Below are 17,756 nucleotides of genomic sequence, written 5' to 3' on the forward strand. Positions count from 1 at the left end.
TAAGAAGATGCAGTGTAGAGTTGGAGTGCACAAGATAAAGAAGGTATTGTGCAGGAAGAAGGGGAGTTCGTGAAGGAGGGAAACAAGTAATTTATATACAAGGGACAGGCAGTTCAATTCAATTTAATGAAGGCCTTCTGTGAGTAAGTACTGTAGGAAAAATAGGCATGAATAAGTTTCTTCCTAGAAATAAGGAAAGGTGGAACTTTAGAGAGCTATACAGAGGTAATAACTATAGTTCATGATTAGAAGTCCAATTATCTGTAAATTTTGCTAACAGAAGAATTGTTATATATAAATTAAAGAAGACTGCAGTAATACTAAGAGCCAAGTGACTAGTGGTGGTCGCATGCCGTTCAGTGTACATCCCCGGTGGCTGCTATTGGCAATGAAATGTTAGAAGGACCATGTAATTGACTAACATGGTGTTTACTGTGTTTAAAGACAGTTCAGCCACTTCTGGCCTAGTCTAATCTGGCTTCCATTTTCAATCGTCCTTCATATATGTGTATTCTTCCTTACATGGTAGTCATTCAGTCTCACAGCTATGTGATAGAAGCTATGTCTGTACATTGATATGGTCAAAAGGATGGATTTGAGATGGGGCAGTGCTTAAACATTTTGAGTTGTGGCTAAGATTGGGAATAAAGACCTAAATGCAATAGGAGTAAAAGCTTAGTTTGGTAAAGAATTAGTTTAACAAAGGAATGAAACCAAAGGGAGTCCATGTTGAGGGAAGAGCTGAGAAATAAAAATAAGGTGGAGTTAAGAGAAGTAATCCAAGAAAATGAACTCAAGCCAGAAGCTAGAATGAAAAGGGAACAGTTGAAGGAATTGAAGCACCTAATTACAGACTTGGAAAGCAAAAAGTGTATTGCTTAAACTACTTCCCTGAAGATGAGTTCAGTTCTTAGAAGCAAGTGCAGCCAAATGGTCACACCATTGCCTGCCCCTCAGCCGGCAGAGAGATTCTATACAGTGCCATCTGCCTTTTAATCCAGCCAAACTGACAATATACCTTGAAGCTTCCCCCACCCCCTCCCGACCCCCCACCACTGTGTGCACCGCTATGTGCGTAGTGGACTGGGTGTGCTTGAGCAGGTATAGCAGCTTTTCTTTTTAAAAGTTCTGCCTTTGGTATTTACTTGAATGAGTACATTTACATATATGTCTGAAGAAGAAACACTTCAAGTATTTGCCTAATGTATACTAGCTTCTTCATTTCCTTTTGTAGGCCTTCTGGTGAGGCAAAAGCTAAATTTGGCTAAATTGTTCCTGTCTGCCAGAGAGAGGGCAGTGTGATTGAATTGTCAAAGAAAAGTTGAAATAGATCACATGAGTCAACCTGGTTAGGCTTCTCTTCTGCTCTGCAGCAGGAGAGCCATCTTCCTCCCATGGGCTCCATCTTCCCAAACAGGATTATGACACGTAAAGCAGAACTTAATCAGCCTGTGAAACTTTCCTTATGTTTTATTTATATTTTTTTCTCTAACCTGTGTGTGAATGTTAGTTCTGTATAGAGCTTATAGGTTATGCAATAAATATTTTCCTAGGACAGTTGAGTAACTTCTCTCTGTTTTCTTAAGCCTGGAGAAAATGCAGAAAGATTCCAGTGCAGGAAAGGAATCTATTCTCCCTGCTCTGCTTCATAAGCCTTGTGTTCCCGCTGTGTCCCGTACTGACCACATCTGGCACTATGATGAAGAATATCTTCCAGATGCTTCTAAGCCTGCCTCTGCCAACACCCCTGAACAGGCAGATGGCGGTGCCAGCAATGGATTTATAGCAGTTAACTTGAGCTCCTGCAAGCAGGAGGTTGATTCCAAAGAATGGGTGATTGTGGACAAGGAGCAGGACCTTCGGGATTTTAGGACAAATGAGGCTTTAGGCCATAAAACAACTGGAAGCCCTTCTGATGAGGAGCCTGAAGTACTTCAAGTCCTGGAGGAATCGCCTCAAGATGAAAAGCTCCTACTGGGTCCTTGGGCAGAAAGTGATCATTTAAAGAAAGAAACCTCAGGTGTGGTCTTAGCACTTTCTGGGGAGTGTCCTGCCACTGCTGCTCCAGAGCAGTATACAGATAGGCTAGAACTCCAGGCTGGAGCTGCTAGTCACTTTATTGCAGTGACACCCACGAGTCCAATGGAGGCGCAAGCAGAAGGACCCCTCACAGCGGTAAGAAATTTGTTCCTATTATGTTTCTCTGCTATCCGTTCAAGGTGCTGTTAAAAAAGAACTAACCAGTTCAACTAGCAATCAACTGAGATTGTTCAGCAGATGCCTAAGTTTGGGGATAGGGCGTGATGTCTGGAGTAGGTTCTATGTCAGTCACCCAATATGAAATTTCTCAAAACAAGTGAAGGTTTCCTGTCAGTGTAGCAACACGTGAAATGTCATTATAACCTAATTTCAGAATAACATTTCTAATTAGTCCACAAGAGCTGTGTGTTTAGATATGACTTTTTAAAAGTTTGTAATTCTAAAGATTTTGAATCTCTGCCTTATAAACCTGGTGAGGAAGGCATATATAATTTGTACTTTATAGTGTACAGTTGGCTAGGTTTGATTCTTTTTGTTCTGTTTCTTTTTCATAATCTCCACATGGAAATTTCTCATATTTTACATTACTCTTAAACAGTAGTCTTCCAGCTTTGATGTCCACTGTGTAAAATACAGAGTCCCAGCCTCACTTCCAGAGCTTCTCCTTCAATAAGTCTGGGAGAGAGTGAGACCAGGAGTCTGCATTTTACCAAGTAGCTGAAAGCAGTTGTGATATAGGTCTTTTGCAAGGGAATTACCCTCAGTTTGGGCATTCAGCTGGAGACGCCTGTTACCCTGTTGTTAATCAGTAAGCAGTGATGCCCCGATGACTGAGAGCAGCTGGAGCCCCAGAAAAGTCAAATATGGAGGCAGTAAGGAACTGTGTACAGAGATCTTTGGCACCATCCTGAGGACAGGTACCTCTGTCCTTACATGGGTGGAAGTACCAGGTTTTCTCAAATTCCCTAATCATCTAGCAGCTGTCTTTTCCAACTCACCAAAAACAATGTTGTTCCCCAAACTGACATTTTTCTATTAGAACACAATTCCAAATGCAGGTGTAAAACAGTGAGAAAAGATAACAAAATTTGCTTTTGTGTCCTGCTTTGTAGGAATTCACCTGCACTTCGCCGTAGGAAAATCAATGCCTGCCTCTTTCTACATCAGAGTTAGTCTTTTCTTCTTTTCCAGGACTGCTTTGTACAGTTATACAGGTTGTTCACTAAATAAAGTGGCCTAGCCCAGGGAGCAAGTAGGGGCTGAAACCTAGCCCAAACTTTGCTAACCAAACTGCGTTTTTGTGTAGGTCTGTCTCTTCTTTAAGGAAGCATCCTTTTTCAAATTGTACACAATGACCTATGGGCTAGAGGCAAGTCCAACCACCCCCCCTTCCCCTCATCCCTTTTTCCACCCACCTTCCCTCTTTCCATTTATTTCTCTTTCCATCTTCAGTTTATTCTTATCTTGGACTCTCTCATGCTATGTACTTGCCGTCACTCAAGCATTCTGGTGTACTTCCCTTCAAAAAGGTTTTCTAAGGGCCCCTGTGTGGGTCAGTCGGTTAAGCATCTGACCGGCTCAGGTCATGATCTTGCCGTTTGTGGGTTCAAGCCCCATGTGGGACTCAGCTGACAGCTCAGAGCCTGGAGCCTGCTTCAGATTCTGTGTCTTCATCTCTCTCTGCCCCTCCCCTGCTTGCTCTTTGTACCTCTCTCTCTCTCTCTCTCTCAAAAATAAATAAACATTAAAAATTTGGGGGAAAAAAAAAGGTTTTCTAAAGCCTTGGCTCCATTTCTCCTAGTATTGCTTTCTCCCATCAATACTGTTTTATCCACAGGGATTGTTCACATGCTTCTCTTACACTGTTTGCAACATTTTCTCTGTCGGGTTGTTGAAAGACTTGCATTCATTTATTTGATATTATAACTTTGGCCTTATTTTCAGATATCTTTAAATACAAGTATTTTTCTTTTTTCTTTCTTTTTTAATTTAAATTCAAGGGATGCCTTGGTGGCTCAGTCTGTTATGCATCCAACTTCAGCTCAGGTCATGATCTCACTACTTATGAGTTCGAGCCCTGTGCTGGGCTTGCTGCTGTCAAGCTCAGAGTATGGATCCTGCTTCAGATTCTGTGTCTCCCTCTCTCCCTGCCCCTCCCCCACTCATAGTCTGTCTGTCTGTTTCTCTCTCTCTTAAAAATAAACATTAAAAAAAAAATTTAAATTCAAGTTAGTTAACATACATTGTAGTCTTGGCTTCAGGAGTAGAACCCAGTGATTCATCTTTTTCATATGACACCCAGTGCTCATCCCAACAAGTGCCCTCCTGAATGCCCCATCACCCATTTAACCCATATCCCCACCCACCTCCCCTCCAGCAACCCTCAGTTCTCTGTATTTAAGAGTCTCTATGGTTGGCCTCCCTCTCTTTTTTTATCTTATTTTTGCTTCCCTTCCCCTGTGTTCATCTGTTGAGTTTCCCAAATTACACATGAGTGAAATCATGATATTTGTCTTTCTCTGACTTATTTCACTTAACATAATTCACTCTAGCTCCATCCATGTTGTTGAAAATGGCAAGATTTCATTCTTTTTCACCGCCAAGTAGTATTCCATCATGTATGTATACATATGTATATATATATTACATTGTCTTTATCCATTTATCACTCAATGGACATGTGGGCTTTCCTACTTTGGCTGTTGTTGATAGTGCTGTTATAAACACTGGGGTGCACGTGACCCTTCAAATCAGCATTTTTGTATCCTTTGGATGAATACCTACTAGTGCAATTGCTGGGTCATAGGGTAGTTCTATTTGTAATTTTTTGAGGAACCTCTGTATTGTTTTCCAGAGTGGCTGCACCAGTTTGCATTCCCACCAATAGTGCAAGAGGGTTCCCCTTTCTCCACACCCTCACCAACATCTGTTGTTAATGTTAGCCATTCTGACAGGTGTGAGGTGGTATCTCCTTGTGGTTTTGATTTGCATTTCCCTGATGATGAGTGATGTTGAACATCTTTTCATGTGTTTGTTAGCTATCTAGATATCTTCTTTGGAAACGTGTCTGTTCGTGTCTTGTGCCCATTTCTTCACTGTTTATTTTGTTTTTGGAGTGTTGAGTTTGATGAGTTCTTTATAGATTTTGGATACTAACCCTTTATCTGATATGCCGTTTGCAAACATCTCCCATCCCGTCGGTTGCCTTTTAGTTTTATTGATTGTTTCCTTCACTATGCAGAAGATTTTTTATCTTGATGAGGTTCCAGTAGTTCATTTTTGCTTTTATTTCCCTTGCCTCCGGAGACATGTCAAGTAGTAAGTTGCTATGGCCTAGGTCAAAGAGGTTGCTACCTATTTTCTCCTGTAGGATTTTGATGGTTTCCTGTCTCACAGTTAGGTCTTTCATCCCATTTTGAATTTATTTTTGTGTATGGTGTGAGAAAGTGGTCCAGGTTCATTCTTGTGCATGTCTCTGTCCGGTTTTCCCAGCATCATTTGCTGAAGAGACTGTCTTTTTCCATTGGATACTCTTTCCTGCTTTGTCAAAGATTAGTTGGCCATATGTTTATGGGTCCATTTCTAGGTTCTCTATTCTGTTCCATTGATCTGTGTGTCTGTTAAAGTATTTTTCTTAACTGAAGGTCTCTAAAGAAATGTCAGCTGCATCACTTGTGTACTTATGTCTAAGGTATTAAACTTAACCATTTCCTTCACTTGTGGGGGATGAGATTAAAAATATATTTATGTTGATTCTGTTTTTGAGGCTTAAATTCAGAGTTTACTTTTGCAAAGCAGATGGTATTATTTCCTAACTTACTACAGACATATTAAATAGGGAGGGCTCCCAGTTAGCTTCTCCACATCTCTTGCAACTCTGATTATATGTTCTAGCTTGGATGATATGCTAAACTATATTACTGGGCTATCTGAATATTTTAAATTAAGACATATCCTGATGATAATGTTTGTTAGTTTGTATCTTTTTCACTCAGGCTGGTTTCTCTTTTATGATGATATGAAGGGAGAATATACCGATGTCTTAAAATATGTAGGAACTATATAAAAATAGGCAAAGCAAAAGTTTATCTGTTTACAAGCATAGTTGGCATAATAAACTAACCTGATGAAAACTTTATTAGTGCAGAGCTGTTAGCCTTGGTTAGGAATTCCCTTATCCATAAACATGAAACCACTGATTATCACATAGCATGTATAAATTTTTTAAATAATATGTTTTGAAAGATGGCTAAATTTGCTAGATTTGAAAAAAATTGGTTTGGGGTTACTGTTGGAAATTAAATTTTTTTCCTTGGGTAAACAGTGTTGATTGAAATTGGCTCACTGTCAATCGTTTCTAAAAAGCTGCTAAACATGGATTTACAGGGAGTAAATAAGACCAACCTTTGGCTTACAGGGAAAATACTAAGTTATGGTTTGATTAGAAAATGGAGAGGTGCCTGGATGGCTCAGTTGGTTAAGCATCTGACTTTGGCTCAGGTCGTGATGTCGCAGTCTTTATTTTTTTTAAATTTTTTATTTATTTTTTTTTAACTTTTATTTATTTTTGAGACAGAGAGAGACAGAGCATGAACTGGGGAGGAGCAGATAGAGAGGGAGACACAGAATCTGAAACAGGCTCCAGGCTCTGAGCTGTCAGCACAGAGCCCGACGCGGGGCTCGAACTCACGGACCGCGAGATCATGACCTGAGCCGAAGTCGGACACCCAACCGATCAAGCCACCCAGGCGCCCCTATGTCGCAGTCTTTAAATTCAAGCCCCTTATTGGGCTCTTGTGCTGACAGCTCAGAGCCCGGAGCCTGCTTTAGATTCTGTCTCCCTCTCTCACTGCCCCTCCCCCACAATGCTCTGTCTCTCTTGTGCTCTCTCTCTCTCTCAAAAAATAAAAAAGAAACATAAAAAAAAAATGGAGAGACAAGATTAAGCTAGCATACATAAATAAGGGTAGAGAAGAAAAAGAAAAGAAGGGGTGCCTGGGTGGCTCAGTTTGTTAAGCATCTGGCTCAGGTCATAATCTCATGGCTTGTGAGTTTGAGCCCAACCTTGGGCTCTGTGTTGACAGCTTAGAGCCTGGAGCCTGCTTCTGATTCTGTCTCCTCTTTCTGCCCTTCTCCCACTCACACTCTGTCTGTCTCTCTCAAAAATAAATAAACATTAAAATGATACAAAAAGAAAAAGAAAAGAAAATGAACTGCTTCTAAAAGAGGTCTAAATCACTGGTCCACGTGACATTGGGTAATCTCTGTTAGTAGGGAGGTTGGATTTGAAATTTAATATAGGAGTGGAAAAGTTATTTCTTAAACCGAGTATCAAGGCAGATTGTACCACATGATCTCATGGTTCTAGATGGTCTTTTAGAAATCCAGTGCTTCAGGGGTGCTTGGGTGGCTCAGTTGAGTAAGTGTCTGACTTCAGCTCAGGTCATGATCTCACGGTTTGTGGGTTCAAGCCCCACATCAGGCTCACTGCTGTCAGCCTGTCAGCTCAGAGCCTGGAGCCTGCTTCAGATTCTGTGTCTCCCTCTGTCTCTGCCCCTCCCCTACTCACGCTCTGTCTCTCTGTCTCTTAAAAATGAAACATTTTTTTTTAAAAGAAAGAAAACCAGTGCTTCATTTTAATATTACCTTTGGAAGTAGTATAAATATGACTGGGGAATGATAATATCAACAATATGTTACCTGTTGCCGTGTAACAAATTATTCCAAATTTAACGGCTTTATTTATTTTATAAAAAAGTTTTTTTAATGTTTATTTTTAAGAGAGAGTGTGGGGAGGGGCAGAGGGAGAGAGGGAGACAGAGAATCTGAAGCAGGCTCTGCACGGACAGCAGGGAGGCCAGTGTGGGGCTCAGACTCATGAACCGTGAGATCATGACCTGGGCCAAAACGAAGTCAGTCACTTAACCAACTGAGCCACCCAGGTACCCCTCAAATTTAGCAGCTTTAAACAACAAAGTTATTTCACACTTTTCTGAGAGTTAAGAATGTAGGAGTGGCTCAATCTAATGGTTCTGGCTCAGGGTCTTTCATGATGTTGCTGTCAAGCTGTCAGCTAGGGTTGAAATCATTGTAAGGTTCAACCAGGATGGGAAGATCCACTTCCAGGCTCACTCACATGACTGTAGGCAGGCCTCAGTAGCTGTTGGCCAAAGGCTTTGGTTCCTCACCACTTGGGTCTCTCCATTCTTGACAGTGGCAGCTGACTTTGTCACTGAGTAAGGAGAGAAGGAGATAGAGATAGGGGAGTGGGTGGGGTGGTAGAGCCAACATGCCTCCACCATGATAGAAGCCATAATTTCTTTTATAACCTCATCTCAGAAGGGCATGCCATCACTTCTGTCATATTCTGGTAGTCACACAGACCAATCCGGCTACAGTGTGGGAGGGCCTATACAAGGGTATGAATACCAAGGGGCAGAGGTCATTGGGGGCCATCATAGAGACTGGCTACCATATTATCTTACATCCATATTTCATAGAATACTTTTCGTAGTTGATCCTAACAGCGACTCTATGGAAGAAGCAGAGGGAAAATTATTGTCCTTTTTTGCACTGATGACACCAAACCATAGGACAGGGAGATAATCTGTAAAGAGGCAGATAACTAGTGGAGTACATTCTGTGCTCTGTCCCTCACATCAGGGGATTATCAACATTTGCAGGAATTTCCTCTTTGACTTGTTTCTTAGACACTGAGAAGAAGAAAGGGGCTGCGAGTCACAACACACACGGGGAGCAAGACAAAATGGAAAGGAGTCACATAATTGTTTTGTGATCTATCTGGTAGTCAGCATCTACAAAGAGGATTCCTCTGACTGTATTTACAGGAGTACCAATACCAGTACTATAAAATTCAAATCAGCAGTGATTGCATTGCCTTAATTCTGTTCTTTTCATTCCTTCAGTTCTATTCAGTGTCTCCTGAGTTCCAGGCTCTATGCTTTACCCCAGGGATAAACAGTTGGCACCAGCCTTCCAGGTTGGCACTGAGGGCCTATGTCTAACAGTTACCTTAAACAACGTGAAGTGACTCTAGTGGGGCTGTGTACACAAAGGAGGGCACAGATCAATCTACCTAGGACTGAGGAGTACAATATTGGGTGTTTTTATTTTCTAAACTTTTCTTTATTTTCTAATTTTCTTACCATGAAAAATGAAATTTTGAAAATACATTACTTTCATAATTAGAGAGGAAATAACAATTAAAAATATTTTTCTGGAAAGGTTAAGGTGCACTTCAAAAATAAGAGGACTCTGAAGGATGAATTAGTTTGCTGGAGGGAGATGCAGGGCTGTGAGGCAAAGAACACAGTATGTGCAGAGGCACAGAGACTTGAAGACCACAGTTCAGAGCATTGAAATAAGTGATTGAGAGTCTTAAGTGCCCTTTCCTTAGGGCAAAGGAAAGGGGCTGAAGATAAAATGCAAAAGGTAAGGTGATAAAGGGCATCGGCCTGCTCCGCTGAGATGTGTGGGTTGTGGGACAAGAAACTGCCAAGATTGAGGGAGGGGAATTCTATTCAACAATTATCCAGCATCTACTGTGTGTCAAGTACTGCACTAGGCATCAAAAGAATTCAGAGCCCAGTGAGTCTCCTCACTGCTTCCAAGCATCTTCAAGCTAGTAAAGGGAAACAAATGAAGTGTTATTGATGCTTTGATAGAAATCTGTAGGTTATGGAAGTTGGGAATAGTTGAACTAGAGTGACCCCTGAAGTGTCTTCCAGTATTATATGAAGGGGCTTGAAAACTGACCATGAAATCCTGTAGTCAAGTATGTGATGTGTAATTGCAGGCCAACCAAAAATATTTTTACTTCCGTCTGTCTTTTCTGTGACTTCTATTCTTTGGTATGGGGTTGTAGCCTGCTTATGATTTTTGGTACCCCCACGAAATTCTCATACTTTCAAATCCTGCTAAAAAACACTTGAACTATTAATGATGAGTGAGTATCTCTGAGAAATGGGTAATGGGAAGGGGAAAAGCAACTTTTAGTTTTGTTTACTTCGGCTCGAGGCTTCAGGTTTTCAGTTTTACCTACCTATGTAGCACATTGCTGCTCTCTCCATTCCTCCTCTAGTCAGCCTCCATATTCATAAGCCAAGCCACAGTGTAACAACATCTTCAGCAATAGTAAGCAACATGGTCAGAGTAAGCAACAGGGATAAAGAGTGAGAGAGTGGGACATTCTGTTAGCAGATAGGACCTCTTTTTTTTTTAATGTTTATTTTTGAGAGACAGAGGGAGACAGCATGAATGGGGGACAGGCAGAGAGAGAGGGAGACACAGAATCTGAAACAGGCTCCAGGCTCTGAGCTGTCAGCACAGAGCCCGACAAGGGGCTCGAACTCACGAACTGCGAGATCATAACCTGAGCCAAAGTTGGACGCTGAACCAATTGAGCCACCCAGGTGCTTCCCCAATAAGGCCTCTTAATACTCAAATGTTATCACTGCCGTGTACTCACTTTTTAGTAATAAACATTTGATACATTAAAAACATGGTTCAATAATAGTGTTTTAGTTTCATTCATAAGTTTTAACACTTGTATGAAGTGTCACATAAAGATGCTTTGAGCAAAAGAAGTGTATAGTGGAATTTGAATGGCCCAAAGAAATGCGAATGTTTAAAATTTAATTTTTTTTAATAGACCAGGAATGTGTTCATATAATCAGTTATTCTTGGCTATAGTGGGAACTAATAAATTATTCTACTACCGATATATCGTAAATTATTTGTCAAAAACCAAAAGGAGATCTAGATATTTCATATATGATATTTTATTTGGAAGAGAGGCTGTTTGGTATGCCTGTTGAATTTCCCAAAGTTTTTATTAATAACATTATACTCCTTGAATGAGATAAAAGTTAAAGGATAATTATTTATAAGTTAAATGTAAATAATAGTTTACAACTGTCTCTTATTACGTGGCCAGTTGTAAACATGGGGTAATTATAAATAATGAGGCTGCTTTATCTGAACTAAAAAGTAACGAGACTGAGGTTAGTCAAACTGAGTAGCAGGCATTAATAAAACTAATATGAAAGACATGGAAAATATTGAGGTCATTTTCTAGTTCTGTAAAAAGGTGTTTACCTTTAGAGAACCAGTTAGAGAACAGAAGAAAGGCACTGATTGAATTCATGCCTTAATGAAGTGTTTGTGAATTATAGAAATTAAAGATATAAAAGATGCATATGGCTTCCTGGCAGATCGTTAATTAATTTCCAATTATGGGAAATGCTTTTGTGTCTTACAGTCTGAGGTCAAGGAATCTGTTTTCAGATACACTTAGAATTAGCCTTTTCTTTCTCTGTATTCAGCTATTGATCTTTGGTTTTCTCCTTTTATCTCATCAGATAATGTTTTTGCAGACTCTTTCCCAGACTTCACTTGAGAGTGTAGTGCATGTCAGAATGCTTTGCTATGCTATGTATGATTTCAAAATCCTTAAATCCTATCCCTGACTTTTTTTTACCAAGGTTTTTTTTCTCACTTGTGAAATTTGTGTCAACAATAGTACCCAATGAAAATACAGGGCAGTTATGAAATGAAATTTGTAGAAATGATTTTAGGAACATTTTAGAAATTTTAGGTGCTGTAGAAATATTATATGAGCATATTTTATGCAGTTTTTCATAATTGCTCAGAATCTTTTTCAAGAAAATAAATTCTCCTATCTGATGTTCCTATATCTTACATGTGTAGAAGACTGTCACCCCTTTTTTCTTGCCACACATACACATCCATTTATGTCCTGAATCTAAGATGAATTAAGCTCACAAGTGCATTGATTCCCTAGCTCTAATCTCAGAAGATCATTGGAATGTTTTTCTCTAAACACTGCTGAGTTTATTTTGGCTGGTATTTCTGAAATTACATATAATAATGAAATGACTGTTGTTTTATTTTGAATGTAGGTAGAGTCATCTCCCTTGTTATTTGACATTTATTGTAACTTCTTACCTGGTTTTCTTATCACCCTGACTCCCAGGTCTTAAAAAATACATTTCGAATAGTAAATATGTATTCTAGGTTTCAATATCATTTTTTAAAATATACTAGCAAATTGTCATCTGCCTGAATGAATATATTTTAGAACAATGAAAAAGAGATACAAGTGTAAAGTGACTTCCTGAAGGGCAACAGACCACTAGAACTGACTCCCTTTTCCTGAAGGTCATTAGAGAGAGGTCAGGGCTTATTGTAAGAATTCTGATCTGAACCTAAACAGCCTGTATTCAATTAATCAGACAGATGCTGAGGACACTGGTTCCATTCAGGAGCTATTTCAGGAAATTAGTTAGGTGTTTTCTCCTGGGCTGGACTTACGACAAGCTTTACATGTCTTTTTTTTTAAATGTTTATTTCCTTATTTTCAAAGAGAGTGAGCAGGGGAGGAGCAGAGAGAGAGAGAGAGAGAGAGATCCCAAGCAGGCTCTGCTCTGCCAGTGCAGAGCCTGATGTGGGGCCTGAACCCACAAGCTGTGAGAACATGACCTGAGCCAAAATCAAGAGTTGGACACTTACCCAGCTGAGAGCCACCCAGGCGCCCCAAGCTTTACATGTTCTTAAACCTGATTGTATTCCTGATATACAGAGGAAAAAAATCCAGACAGTTTCTCTGACTCTGGAACTACACCCATTTCTTGATGTCTTTGGATTAAGATGGGATCTAAGTGAAGTCTCCCATGACAGCTCCACATTCATTTTGCTTTGAATTCAGGCCAATTTCCATAGTTTCCCCAAAACATAATTGGTTTCATTAAGTAATTTGACTTACTTGATTTCTCAGAAAGGCTTTTTTCCTTATCAGTGTATGTGGTTGACATTTTCTGTCTCCTTACATGTCAATTTTTTTTTCTTACATGTCATAAAATGTAGAAACTTTAGGAGTCTTAAGAAAGGACATTCTTACTAGATACTGTATCTCATTCACATAGAATTGAAATGACCTCAGTGGAAGGATGGTAGAATTTATCATAGGCTTGTCTTTAAAAAATTAAAGAAACTAATGAAACATAGGAAACATCTTTGCAAGTCTTTGCTTATAAGAAGATAAAATATTCCTAACATTGTTTGATTGCTAGGATTTATGGGAAACAAAATGCATGTAAATCCAGAGTTTTTAAACTTAGAGTAATTTGCCAATGATTTTTTCCTGTAATCCTATATCTGGATTCTGGCAGGAAGTAGCTGGCACACTGAAGGGGGCTTAGAATTTAATGAAAACAACTTTTTACAGATGTGTGGATAGACTAAAGAGAACCAACAGGACCGTCAGTAGAGGGAGTCAGTTTTATCTTGAGTCCTGCAAGAGAAGGAAGAAGGAGCAGAAGCTGGGAGAAGCGCCATGCAACAGCAGCTATGGCTAGAAGTGATAGAATGTAGTCACCACCAATGCTCCTCTCCCTTGGGCAGGAAGCAGAGAGAATTAATACCCAGACCTTTCTCTCCTCAACTCTCTGATTCTCTGTTGGTGCTTCCCATTGGGCAAACCCAACCAGAAATCAGAAGGCAAGGGAGCCTGGATAGTGCAGTGTATAGAAATTCATCGTCCAGAGCACAGAGCAGGCTAAAGTAAAGGCAGGGATGAGCCTAGACAGAGACTGTTTTATGTAGCTCCTGAGTAGGGGAGCTTAAGTGTCATGTACTTTGACTGAGAATTATTCATTTTAGGTATGAGTTGGACAGACCTGGTCAACATCTGTGTTCCTCTAATAAATTAGAATTTTAAGTATTAAATTTCAAATCATCCATCTTCATTAATATTCCACATTATTGCATTATGTTTTTTCTTCTGTGTCTCCAGATTACAATTCCTAGACCTTCTGTGGCATCCACACAGTCAACTTCAGGAAGCTTTCACTATGGTCAGCAGCCAGAGAGGAGAGACCTTCAGCCTGTTGAGCCCACTGTAGAACTTTACTCTCCACGGGAGAACTTCTCTGGCCTAGTTGTAACAGAGGGTGAGCCTCCTAGTGGAGGAAGCAGAACAGACTTGGGGCTTCAGATAGATCATATTGGTCATGACTTGTTACCCAGTATTAGAGAGAGTAACAAATCTCAAGACCTGGAACCAAAAGACCTCGCTGACCATAACAGACTGGCTGTGAGAGAATTTGAGAGTCTCCCTAGAGAAACCGAAGAGAAAAGCATTCTTCTAGGATCAGATAATGAAGATGAGAAGTTAAGTAAAGGACAGCATTATATTGAGATCGCCTCTCTTCCAGGAGACTTGGTAACTGCGGAAAGGGATCACTCAGCTACTACTGAACCTCTTGATGTGACAAAGACACAGACTTTTAGTGTGGTGCCAAATCAAGACAAAAATCACGAGATAATGAAGCTTCTGGCAGTTGGAACTTCAGAAATTTCTCCACGAGTCATTGACTCACATGTTGAAGGACAGATAGGTCAGGTGGCAGCAATGCAAAAAAGTAAGCTATCTAAGGATGATGACATCAGGAGTGAAGACTTGCCAGGTCATCAGGGAGACCTGTCTACTTTTTTGCACCAAGAGGGTAAGAGAGAGAAAATTGCCCCTAGAAATGGAGAATTATTTCATTGTGTTTCAGAGAGTGAACATTGTCCACCATCCCGAAAGGATGTGGTTAAGTCATCTTTTGTAACTAGACACAGCCGAATCCCTGTTTTAGCACAAGAAATAGATTCAACTTTTGAATCATCCTCTCCAGTCTCTGCAAAAGAAAAGCTCCTCCAAAAGAAAGCTTATCAGCCAGACCTAGTCAGGCTTCTTGTGGAAAAAAGGCAACTCAAGTCTTTCCTTGGGGACCTCTCAAGTGCCTCTGATAAATTGCTAGAGGAGAGACTAGCTACTGTTCCTGCTCCCTTTTCTGAGGAGGAAGTCTTCACTCCCTTTTCAAGACTGGCTGTAGACTCACACCTGAGCAGATCAGCCGAAGACAGCTTTCTGTCACCCATCATCTCCCAGTCCAGAAAGAGCAAAATTCCAAGGCCAGTTTCATGGGTCAACACAGATCAAGTTAGTACCGCAACTTCAGCTCAGTTCTTGCCTCGGCCACCACCAGGAAAGCCCCCTACGAGGCCTGGAGTAGAAGCCAGGTAATGCCATGTGTTCTGTGTTAAGTGTGTAGTGTTATTTCTGTGTCTGCTTGATTATGATATATCAGTGGTTTCATTTCTTCGTTGCCTGTTTCTGATCATCTACTTCCTTCCCTGCCTTTTCCAGCCTTTATAGCCCAGTGTATAAAAGGGATCATAGTGATTCACATTAATTCTTGCCTCTCCCACTTTCTCACAGTGTGACCCTTAGTTTCCTCATCTGTGAAACAGGTCTTACATTTGCCTCATGGTTTGGGGAGGATAAAATAAGGTTGCATACATATGGAGCTTTGTGCTGGGTTTAATTAGCATGCAACAAAGGTTACTTGTCTTCTAGTCCATTTTAACTAGATACTCCATTATAACAGATGTCATTATGATGTCAAACTCCAGTGAAAAAGACTGTGTCTATAATTTTTTAAATTTTATTTTAGAGAGAGAGAGAGTGAGAGATAATGTGTGCAAGCAGGGGAAAGGGGCAGAGGGAGAGAGAGAGATCTTAAGCAGGCTCCATGCTCAGCATAGAGCCCAGTGTGGGGCTCAATCCGATGACCCTATTATCATGATCTGAGCCAAAATCAAGAGTCGGACGCTCAACGAACTAAGCCACCCAGGCACCTCCTGTGTCCATAATTTGATGAACGGGTCATGGTAACCATGTTGTTTATCTGATTATAATGAATTAAGCAACTGCAAAAACCCTTTGGGCAGTTTTCCTAGGCCTGATACATACGGCCTTACAAAAGTATTACTTCAATATTTACTGTATGGTATACTTGTTTATTGAAGTATTCTTATGTATAATTGACCACAGAGTGATTTTATTTGTGTGTGTGTGTGTGTGTGTGTGTGTGTGTGTGTGTGTGTGTATGTATATGTACATATATATATATATATATATTTTTTTAAGTTTATTTAGTTTGAGAGAGAGAGCATGTGTGGGCTTGCATGTGTGTGCAAGCCAGAGAGAGGCAGAGAGAGAAGGAGAGAGAGAGAATCCCAAATAGGCTCCACGCTATCAGTGTGGAACCTGACAAGGGGTTCGGACCCATGAACCTTGAGATCATGACCTGAGCCGAAATCAAGAGTCGGATGCTTATTAACTGACTGAGCCATGCGGGCACCCCAAGAGTGATTCTGTTTTAAGGAAGGGGGGAAATATTGGGAGGTGATGAACCAGTTAAGAATGCTTTCCTTGGAGCCATTACTCACTTTCACAGACTAGAAGGGTCTAAACCCTTGGAGAAGAAAGAGAAAAAGGATGACCTTTTACCTAAAACAAGGTGAAAATCAGAATACATTTACCTGAAAACTAGAGCCTGTTACAGGTAGTACAGTAGTAGGTCTCCACCTGTTATATGGATTCTGAAGTGTATTAAAGTGAAGTTCTGTCTGTATCATTACCCAGCAGAACTTGTTCCCCCAGGGTAATGGTAAGTTTAGACTTGCCCTAAGGTTTCATGTTCAAGGATAACTAAACACTGGATTTTCAGTGCCAGTGGGACTACAATTCCATGGGGAGAATGGTGATGTGTAAACTGCAGTCATTTGAGACATTTTAAAGGTGATTCCGTGAACAGTAGCCACACATCCCCTCTTCCTTCTGCTTTTCTTCTGTACTTAATAGAGATAATGTGTCTGTGGCTTGAGATGCTTTGGACTGCAACAAACAAATCTTGATTATCATTTATTATTTAGCACTTTACATGTCCCTCAAATGTAGCACTTGGTAACCAAGCCAAGCATGTGGCATTGTGCCAGATATTGCAGAGCTGACCGGTCTGGACTTCATCTGGGAGTTCAGCAGAAATGCAACTTTCCCACTTAGGTCCTGGCACAGAAGACGTATTTTATTCCCTTCTTCAAGTTTTACCATAAGAACCATGAGGGTAGGCTTAACCAGAGTGAGTTTCATCATGTCTGAATAAGTAGATGGTGGAAAAGGAGGAGGAGAGAAAATTGAGTAACTTGTTGCTGACACATGATGGTGATTGATGGTGGCTGTTTATGTCCCTGCATCCTGCCAGTGATCATACAACCTTGGAAGTTCTCCCACTTCCTTCTATAAGGAGTGGCATGTCTGCAGTTTGCGGTTTAAATTCTTTTTTAACTGAATGGATTTTAGCCCAAGACAGAAAGACATTTAGGGCAGAGAAGATACTGCTATTCATATGAATATTCTCTAGATTTAGAATTCTAAGGCCCAGGTCCATTGCCAGTAAGACAGGGCAGTCAGCCCCCAAACCCAGCTCTGCTGAATCTCAGACTGTTGTCAAGGGCAGAAACTGAGGCCCCAAGAAACCAGTACTACTCTTTTCCTTTTGGAAAGTATTAAATGAGGTTGAAAAATACTTTTATCTGTATTTCCTGCTGTTGGTGAATATAGTTCATGTTGAAGACTTACATTGTGGGGCTTAATGTTTGCATATGCACATGCCACATTTCTGTCATGGGACCCTTAAACAAAATGGTTTACTCTCTCTCTCTCACTTACTAACATGCTAGAGATGTTTCAAGTTGAAGAGCAAACCTGCCTTAGGAGGAAAGGGACTAACAACATTTAAGTGCTTCTGAATGGCAGACATCCAACTAAATACTTGGGCCACTGT

At 40.5% G+C, this 17,756-nt stretch overlaps 1 protein-coding gene across 5 annotated transcripts in view; it reads left to right on the forward strand.

Moving 5' to 3' along the window:
- Positions 1 to 17,756, forward strand: part of TTBK2 (tau tubulin kinase 2) — a 167,941-nt gene that overhangs the window by 142,258 nt on the left and 7,927 nt on the right. For all 5 annotated transcript variants that reach the window (XM_058738036.1, XM_058738035.1, XM_058738037.1 and 2 more), the window contains 2 exons: positions 1,587 to 2,175; positions 13,874 to 15,147. In XM_058738036.1, the coding sequence (XP_058594019.1) occupies positions 1,587 to 2,175; positions 13,874 to 15,147 (1,863 nt within the window). The remainder of the gene's footprint in view (positions 1 to 1,586; positions 2,176 to 13,873; positions 15,148 to 17,756) is intronic.

This window comes from Neofelis nebulosa, chromosome 7 (genome assembly GCF_028018385.1).
Source record: "Neofelis nebulosa isolate mNeoNeb1 chromosome 7, mNeoNeb1.pri, whole genome shotgun sequence".
Lineage (NCBI taxonomy): Eukaryota > Metazoa > Chordata > Mammalia > Carnivora > Felidae > Neofelis > Neofelis nebulosa.